The sequence below is a fragment of the Eucyclogobius newberryi genome, unplaced genomic scaffold (assembly GCF_026437365.1).
Source record: "Eucyclogobius newberryi isolate DKJ021-1_F unplaced genomic scaffold, fEucNew1.0.hap1 SCAF_18, whole genome shotgun sequence".
Lineage (NCBI taxonomy): Eukaryota > Metazoa > Chordata > Actinopteri > Gobiiformes > Gobiidae > Eucyclogobius > Eucyclogobius newberryi.
This window is the reverse complement of record NW_027315812.1, coordinates 18259838-18269462: the sequence shown is the minus strand read 5'-3', so window position 1 is coordinate 18269462 and position 9625 is coordinate 18259838. Positions and strand designations below refer to the sequence as shown.

The 9625-nt window shown below is 44.6% G+C and overlaps 2 protein-coding genes across 4 annotated transcripts; both read right to left on the bottom strand.

Moving 5' to 3' along the window:
• Positions 1–5: 5 nt before the first annotated feature.
• Positions 6–1597, bottom strand: c1qtnf9 (C1q and TNF related 9). Its single transcript, XM_072450795.1, has 3 exons — positions 1128–1597; positions 1004–1066; positions 6–919 (listed from the first exon to the last, which is right to left on the bottom strand). The coding sequence occupies exons 1-3, from the start codon at positions 1342–1344 to the stop codon at positions 147–149; spliced, it is 1053 nt and encodes a 350-aa protein (XP_072306896.1). The 5' UTR covers positions 1345–1597; the 3' UTR covers positions 6–146.
• Positions 1598–2012: 415 nt separating this feature from the next.
• Positions 2013–8627, bottom strand: tagln3b (transgelin 3b). Of its 3 annotated transcripts, none has more exons than XM_072450798.1 (5): positions 8420–8627; positions 7542–7734; positions 4047–4221; positions 3851–3953; positions 2013–2790 (listed from the first exon to the last, which is right to left on the bottom strand). In XM_072450798.1, exons 2-5 carry the CDS (start codon positions 7719–7721, stop codon positions 2649–2651), a joined length of 600 nt encoding a protein of 199 aa, XP_072306899.1. In that variant the 5' UTR covers positions 7722–7734; positions 8420–8627; the 3' UTR covers positions 2013–2648. The 3 variants fall into 3 exon arrangements, with proteins under 3 accessions (XP_072306899.1, XP_072306898.1, XP_072306900.1); XM_072450797.1 differs by having other exon boundaries at positions 7542–7752; positions 8420–8598; XM_072450799.1 differs by lacking the exon at positions 8420–8627 and adding an exon at positions 7855–7976 and having other exon boundaries at positions 7542–7752.
• Between the last annotated feature and the right edge of the window lie 998 nt (positions 8628–9625).

Genomic DNA, 9625 nt, shown 5'->3' with positions numbered 1-9625 from the left:
AAAGGCTGACTGACTACTTTCTCTTTATTGTTGACAGGCAAGAAAGTAAACAGACAATAGGCTATAGTAAAGTTAGGCTACATTTGCCCTTGTAACAATGATTACCCAGTCAATTGTCAGAATAATTACAAGAGCAGAAACAAGATTTATTCATCTGCAAAAATTAAAAACCCAGAGAAAGTGGTGTCATCGTCTTCATCAGCAAAAAGACCATTGAAGAGCTCTCCTCCTACTACCTGCAGCCACACCTTGTCTCCGGCCTCTAAGGGCAGCACAGCGCCTCCTGCCGCCTGGTCCTCGCTGCTCTGGTAGTTATCCATTGTATGGATGATCTTTACCCCATTTTTAACCAAGGCGACCTTCACATTCCTGGAGAAAACAGTGACGTGGTAGTTGAAATAGTAAGCTCCTCTTACAGAGCACGTAAATCTCCCTGTCTGTGGGTCATAGTGATTCTGTTGATTGTAAATAATCTTGTCAAACCGGATGGGTGCATTGGCTGCTGGGTATTTGGTTTGTGCTGTAAGTCCCACAGAAAAGGCACTTTTATGGATTGCGAATGCTTCACCTTTCTCACCCTTATCACCCCTATCTCCCCGAGATCCTCTCTCTCCGCGATAGCCAATGTTGCCTTTGTGTCCAGGAACCCCAATTTCCCCTTTGGGCCCCGGACGACCAGGGGGGCCCAGTGGGCCCAGAATGCCCCTGTCCCCTCTCAGACCAATCTCTCCTTTTGGACCCTCTGGTCCTTGGGGCCCCACAGCCCCGATAGGTCCTTGTGGTCCAGGCAATCCAATCTCTCCCTGGTCTCCCTTAAGGCCTATGGGCCCCTGGACCCCTTGGGGCCCCATTTTTCCTGGAGGTCCTCTTTCTCCATTGTCCCCCCTTTTACCTTTGAGCCCTGCTGGGCCAACTGCGCCTGTGAAGAAGAAATAAACACAATAAATGTCACACACAATGCTCATACAAATGTTGTTGTATTATATTGATCATTGATAATTACCCGTGTCCCCTTTGTCTCCCTTTTGGCCATCAATCCCTGGTGATCCAACAAGACCGATATCTCCTAAGATCACATTCAATATAATTTTTGATGCAAATATAATTATTAATTCATCGAGACTTACCTTTATCTCCTTTCTCGGCTGTTAGTCCATCCCGGCCATCTCTACCAGGCATCCCATTGTGTCCTGGGTCTCCCGGCATCCCAGGATATCCACAAATACAACCTTTACTTTGCATTTCTTCTTGTGCAACTCCTCTGACCGCTAACAAGACTAAAGCCAATGTAGCATAGACTCTCAGATACAACTTTTTCCTCCCCCATATTGTAACAAAAGTCATATTTAACTCAGTGAACAAATACTCTCCAGCATATCCTTTGAAGAAAAAAACTGTCTCTACACTGAAAATGAAGCGCACGAACCTAAAATACACAAAGTAGGAGCACTTTAGGCAAGAATGTGCTGGTCCTCAAGGTAGTTTTATTGGTGGGCTGAGTTTTTGGTTTACTTATTTCTTTTGACCCTGTTACACATCACCTGCACTCAAAGTACCTCAAGCATGAAGGTTAATAAACTAAGGTCGTGCAAAGATTCACAGAGGGTTTCAGAGTACAAAACAGCTTTTCACTATTGTATTTATCACTATAACATTTATAATCTGACATACTCACAATGTAAATCATTTTATTTATTGCCAGTGCCCTGACCCCAACGCAGACTCAAAGCATGACAAGAATAAAAACAACCATTTATGTACACGCACATTAAGTATCAATAATGGAAGCTGCCTGACCAGTTTATCATAAAAATCTGTATGTTACCCGAGTGACTGAGCCCCCATGTGCCCCTTTATTAAATTGTACATATGAGTTGACACAGGAGGGAGGGGTGTGTGGGAGGGGCCGCAGCATGAACCAAAGATAAGAGCAAATCCCTAACAAACACACATACACTCATGCGCACGCACACAGTCAATCGTATCAATAAAAAGGGACATAGGACATGATATGGACTGGCATTTAATTTCATTTTCAGTAACAGTCAGAGTGGCCATAGACAGTTATAAATCTATTCCAAAACATACCAAATAAGACACATTAGTGCACATTCAAGCAATATCTTACTTCTCGTATGTCACATTTCAACAGGCTAAAGCATATGAGCAAATTAAAACATTATGAACAAACTACAGCAAAAACAACAGAGCATTCAAATGTTTTGCAAGCAATTTAATTCATCAGCACCCAATATGCATTGTCATCATAACCCAGCAACATGTGAGGTCTTCAGACAAGATAGCAATATCAGTCACTGGGTTTAACGTAACCCATGAATGTACTGTATTATTCAAATGTGTGATGTTAAATGCCTGTATGTTAACATTTAACATAAAACACAACACATGCTAGAGCTGTTACAATACTATGTGGGCCTGTGGCTGAACAAGGCAAGAAAGGAACAGTGAAGTAAATTATCTGACATCATTTTAAATATTTAGTTTAAAAAAAGCAGCAAGTCCAGGGAAGTTGAGGTTAGCATAGTGAGAAAAAGGCTTTGGGGCTACAACACTTGTGGTATTAGTAAAAATAAGAGCTACAAGCAGAGCAGTTGTTAAATACAGTTAGGTAGTCAGTGGTCTTCAGTCTACATTATCTGACGGTGCATACCATAGCCTGTCATACCGGACTGGGAAGCTCCACGGTTGCTCCCCATTTGCAGCCCGATCAAGCTCTGGCCCTGACGAAGCTGCTCCTGAGAGAACTCTCGTCTGTAGCCTTGAGATTTCCTGCACAAAACGTGAAGTGAAATGTTTATTTACATATGTCCTTCATCTCATTTTGAATGTATGTCCAAAACACAAGCTGTCTCTCTGATGTAAAGGGTGAAATGAAAATGGTCTAAGCCGGCGTTTCTCTAACTGTAGTCCTATAGTTAAGTTTTTGTGTTTCTGTCCTGTTTAGTACTTTTTTCTCCACAGTTTTGCTCTTCCTTGAGTCATTTCTAAGCTAGAACTACCGTACTGTGACAATGTTGTCATTTAGCCCAGAAATAGACCTGTTATGACCTGATATAGATCTGGTGATACTTGGTGTAAAAAAAAGTTTGAGGACCACTGGTCTAAGCAGTAACACATTTATCCCCCAGTGTATGCACCGCACCGGAAATTGTGTTTGGCCCAAGGACACAATGGCATTACAAACTGATGGGAAATTAGATATTAGATGGAACTGTCAGCTTTCAGGCAGATTTATTTATGCTCACTGTCCACAATGACTTGCCTTTTCAAATCTTTTCCAGCCAATTAGTTTTATGAAGAATCTAGAGCAGCCCATTCTACTGCGTTATTTAATTTGACTTTTACACATTTTTCAGTTTTTAACAAGATTCCTTTAAAGGCTACATACAAACTAATAACACTAACCCTAATATGGATGGCATCAAGATCTCAGACAATTTAAAGGTGCACTGTGTAACTTTTCATTTGTTTGTCTCCATGGAGATGTTATTGCATTGCCTGAAATGTTTTTGACAGTATGGCATGAAACATTTCCAACGTATATTTATTCAGTTACAGGAGTTCTTATTGCTGAAAAATACTTTTGTGGTGTCAAGCCCTGGTCGCTGACTTGACCAATTTGATCAAACATATTGCACTAATTTCTATTCAAGCCCATTCTTGTCATGAATATAAGATCTCAACATCTTCAGCTAAGATATTTCCACCTTTAACTCCCATCAATTCTTTAGTGCTGATGGCTCTACTCTCTCTGTTACTGTCATTAACACATTATAACTCTTAAATACTATACTCAACAGGGCCAACTATTTACGTACACCGAACTTACTTGTGAAACCAGTCGTGATCTCCTTTGTAATGTCCGTCATCTTTGGTCACAGCCAAACTCCCAAGAGCCATTAGTGTCCTTTGTACTGCGGCCATATCCTTTCCTATGCAATCATAACTATTAGTCACAGTAAATCTCAAAGTATTCGAATGAACAATTGAATGATGCTAATGCTGCTATGCCAAAGTAACTTCACCTTCCCATAGATCCACAGTTTGAAAGATGTCTGTTGTGGTGACACCATAAGCTTCAGCGGCCTGCAGGAAATGTGATATTTTCTCCATTTGTTTGAAGGCCATCTGTGTCTCTGGGATCTTTTTGATGGGCTCTTTTCCTCTTGGATAAAGGCTGTTGATGAGTCTGCAGAGGATCTGGCACAAGGCAGAGAAATGCACAGGCCTTGATTACATTAAGCTGACGCACAGATCACGGCAAAACTAAGCACAGCATTTTTAAAGGCAGACAGCAAATTTGTTCAGATTAAGTCCTACAAATTAAGTAGATTGTGGTTTCAAGATTTGAAGGGCATAAATCCACATAATAAAATGCCACAATTGCCACAGTAAAATTAGTAGGTTTACAGCGAAACATTATAAATTACGGCATATCATAAATTGTGATCAAAATCACATGTGATTTTGAGCGCAGTCTATGTGACCCCGTCTGCCAATGCTGAAGATGCTTGTGAAGCACTGCTCTCCTGCACTTGTAGGCTGCAAACACAGCATCCACAGGCTCTCTTCCTCATCTCTGGTGACTTTAACCACGCTTCTCCCTCTTCTGTTCTACCAACATACACCCAGTATGTTACCTGCCCCACCAGAGAGAATAGAACTTTGGACTTGTTTTTTGCCAACACCAAGGAGGCTTATTCTTCTTCCCCCCTCCCTCCCCTGGGCAGCTCGGACCACAACCTTGTACATCTGAGGCCTGTCTATGAACCCATCGTGCGCAGGCAGCCTGTGGTGTCCCGTGAGGTGAGGATGTGGTCTGCTGAGAGCGAGGAGGCTCTGAGGGACTGCTTCAGCACCACTGTCTGGACTGAGCTTTATGACCCACATGGGGAGGACATCAACACCATCACAGAGTGCATCACGGACTACATCAACTTCTGTTTTGAGAACATTGTTCCCTTCAGGACGGTGCGGTGTTTTCCAAACAACAAGCCATGGATTAACCGTGAACTGAAGGCTCTGCTGAAGGAGAAGAAGAGAGCCTTCAGGTCAGGGAACAAGGAGGAGCTGAGGACTGTGCAGAAGGAGCTGAGGAGGAAGATCAGGCAGGCTGAGACCGGCTACAAGAGGAGGATGGACGAGCAGCTGCAGCAAAAGAACATTCAGAGAGTGTGGAGGAGCCTGAAAACCATCTCGGGCTTCAAATCCCCCCTGCCCAGACAGAGGGGGATCTACAGTGGGTGAATGATTTAAATGCTCACTTCTTGAGGTTTGATCGGTCACCCGCCCCTCCCCCTGCACAGCTGCATGCTCCCTCTTCCACAGCTGGACAATGCCCTGCATCTGTTCCTCTTCGCTTATCTGCCCCGGACCATCAGCTCCCCACTTCGCCTGGACTCACCCATCCCCCCAGCACACGGTCCCCCTGCCAACCACTGACTGTCACAGCAGCACAGGTGAGGAGTGAGCTGAAGAGGATTAAAGTGAGGAAGGCAGCAGGACCTGATGGCATCAGCCCCAGGCTCCTTAAGTCCTGCGCAGATGAACTGTGTGGAGTTATGGAGCATGTCTTCAACATGAGCCTGAAGCTGAGGGTGGTACCACAGGTCTGGAAGACCTCCTGTCTGGTACCTGTGCCTAAGACACCGGGCCCCAAAGACCTCAACAGCTTCAGGCCAGTGGCTCTCACGTCCCACCTGATGAAGACAATGGAGCGGCTAGTCCTGGACCACCTCCGCTCCACCGTGAGCTCAGCCATGGACCCGCTGCAGTTTGCATATCGGTCTGGCGTCGGAGTGGAGGACGCCGTCATCTCCCTGCTGCACCGCTCTCTCTCTCACCTGGAAATTCTGTGGGATTCTGTTCTTCGATCTTTCCAGCGCCTTCAATTCCATCCAGCCGCTGCTCCTGAGGGACAAGCTGGAGACGGCTGGTGTGGAGTATGACCTGGCAGAGTGGATCCTGGACTACCTCACAGACCGACCCCAGTTTGTGAGAGCCCGGAACTGTGTGTCTGACACTCGGACCTGCAGTGTGGGGGCGCCCCAGGGCACTGTCCTCGCGCCCTTTCTCTTCACCCTTTACACTGCAGACTTCAGACATGACACGGACAGCTGTGTCCTGCAGAAGTTCTCTGACGACTCTGCCATCATCGGACTCATCACGGACGACGATGATGCAGAGTACAGAGGACTGGCGCAGGACTTTGTGGACTGGTGTCAGCGGAACCACCTCCACATCAACGCGGGGAAGACCAAGGAGATGGTGGTGGATTTCCGCAGACGCCACCCCACTGCCCCCTCACCAGTGAACATCCAGGGACGGGACATTGAGAGAGTGGACTCATACAAGTACCTGGGTGTTCATCTGAACCACAAACTGGACTGGACTCATAACACAGACGCACTGTACAGGAAGAGCCAGAGTCGGCTCTACCTCCTGAGGAGACTCAGGTCTTTTGGAGTGACAGGGCCACTCCTGAAGACCTTCTACGACTCTGTGGTGGCATCGGCCCTCCTGTACGGTGTGGCCTGCTGGAGCAGCAGCGTCACAGAGAGGGAGAGGAAGAGGCTGGACAGAGTCATCAAGAAGTCCAGCTCCGTCCTGGGCTGTGCTCTGGACTCGGTGCAGGAGGTGGGGGACAGGAGGGTCCTGGCTAGATTCACATCTATGCCGGACCATGAGTGTCGCCCCCTGCAGGACACTCTCTCCGCTCTGGAGAGCAGCTTCAGTGAGAGACTGATCCACCCTCGATGTGTGAAGGAAAGGTTCCGTAGGTCTTTCCTTCCTGCTGCTGTCAGACTTTATAACAAAAACTGTTAGTACTGAACACTCGCAATACTGACCTAACCTAATACTGATGTGCAATTCTGTCATATGTGCAATTGCTGTTGGAATTCATGTGTAATTCATGTGCAATTACTGTGAAATGCATGTGCAATCTATGTGCTGTCGTGACACATATTCATGTGCAATTACTGTCGGGATCACATGCAATGGTATTTATTTATTTATTTATTTGTCTATGGGAGTTTTTATTTATTTATAGGAGATCTTCTACTGATCTACAGATCTTCCTATAAGTGATCTGTTCTTCTGTATCTACCTCTGTATCTACCTGCGTTGCACCAATGAAATTTCCCCATGTGGAACAATAAAGGAATATCTTATCTTATCTTAAATTGTGGGTTCACACATCTAGTTTGTCCTGTTCTAGACCTGGTTTAGCCTCGGTCCAGTCCTGGTTAAATCCCAGGTTTGTTTAGTTCATTTTCATTCATTCATCTGGTATACAAGTGTGAAAGCAGCCCAATGCTGTGAAAGTGGTATAGTTTAGGTGTTTTATGGTAATTAGACATTCTGGCAAATTGGATGTGGATTTATAATCCATGTGTATATTTTCCTTATAACACAACGTTCAGATTTGTTCTCCTTAAAGCTTCTACAGGACAATCTAATCTCTTAATAATTCAACAGTCTACTTTAAGAGGCTGCGTTGAAGACCTGAAGTCACTCACTGTTCCATCCATCAGCCATGTTTGGAAGTTCTGTTTGCCCGCCTGTGGCTTGTCCAGGTTCCCCCCGCACTGAGCCACGATCCAGTCCACCAGCTTTTGCTCTAGGTCAGGATCATACTTCAGGTCTATTTTCTCCTGCACTTCTTTACTCAGTCCATAACTGGGTCCTCTGTTAGCCATGGTAGCCCTCTGCCTGTCACACAATATAGACCTGCATGAAAGCAAAGAGACAGTTATGCAGAAATCATCATAAATATATATATATATATATATAAAAAGGCCGTTTCTGTCTTTACTGGGCCTGTGTCTTGACCTGGACCTTCTGCAGAGAAGGGTGGGGTCTCTGGAAGCTGTCCCACACAAGACACACCCTCTTTTGCTATGGCAACCAAGAGTCCAATGTGCAAAGTGCCATGATGAGTGGTGGATGATGCTGAAAGTATGACCTCCAGTGGAAAGACACGACGTGAAATGAATAATATAATGGTGCCACTGTAACTCTAACCTTATTCATTAAGTTCATATTCCACAACGTTACTGATACATAAGTTCTAGATTTAGCCTGCACTGCACTGATTACATTAGATTCAAAAGGCACTTTCAGAGAATGAATGAACTGCTGGCTACACTATATTGACTTTGTTCGAGGGGCAAGTGTCCTGTCTGGGCACCCTGACTAAATTTAAAACCAGTACAATTATACATCACAACTACATATAGCTGCTTGCAAAAAAAAAAAGAAAAAGAAAAAAAAAATGTTAAAACGATCAATGAGCGTTGCGCAAAAAGAAAACGCTCGCGTCTTGGCTGCGACACTGCGTCACGTATCATTAACAATTATGTCAAAAATACAAAAGCATATATAACAGCTGACTTACCGCAAACAGATGTCTCCACACGTCCCGTCACAGCTTCAGCAGACTCTCCTCCGAGCGGGGCAGGGATGAGGATGCTCTACAGCCGAAGCATCCATGAAGCGCAGCAGAGTCGCGTCGGGCCACGCTGAGCTCGATTTGACCGGGAGGGGCGAGACGCACGCTTTATATGCGTCCGGAAGGGGTCCCCAGAGCTGGGCCAACGCTCAAGACGTGACGGACAATGGCATATCGGAGGCCTTTATTCACAGCATCGATCTATTTTTGTCTTGTGATGTTTTGTAGCTTAATATTGTCTGGTTATGTTAAGAATAACCCAACCTGCTGCGTCATCACACAACGTGAGTAAGCATGTTATGAACTGTAATTAAATCTGCTTACATTATTTTCTGCCCTTATGCTTTATCAGACAGGAGAGTGTAAAGTGAAATTGGTGTGAGAGAAGGGAGACATTCAGCAAATAGCAATCTCTACGCTGTGGCCGGCTGCACAGAGCCTGGCACATGTGCAGCTGCTTTAATGACTTGGCCACCGGGCAGCACAAATCATGAATTTCAATTTCTGGGTGTATATGGTACAAGGTCATTATAATGTTCATTTACTCAGCTTTCCGGTTGACTGTATACGAAAGAACCTTGTTAAAGATTACAGAATGCAGCGACCTTTTGTCCCACATCTTGTGCTGTCCCATAAATATCTGTGATCTTAGTGGTGACCCAAACATGACAAACTACATTGCTCATACAAGAGTTAAAGGTCGCTGCAGCAGTAAATGAGATGACAGACTAGCTGATTACGTTCAACTCATTGAGCAGAGTCATACTTGTAGTTAATTACTTGTCTATCATCAACAGCCACTCTCTTTCAGGGGGTGTTTGGCTGGAGGTCCACACCACAGATATTCAACAAATACCCAATGTTTAGCCACTTCCAAGTATTGTTATGTTTTGTCTCCTATTAATCTTCGTCCGACACAAAACTCAGAATTATTTCGACGTGCAGAACTTTTATTGGCCAAAGCAATATAGATAAAAAAAAAGGCACAGTAAACTATGCATCGAAAATTAAAACAGAATAAAAAGCTTTCCAAAAAAGAACTGTTGGGAAAAAAAAGGGCATAAGTTTACCAACATAACTATCGTGTCTGAATTACACACACATCTATCTATCTATCTATCTATCTATCTATATACACACACACACACATAT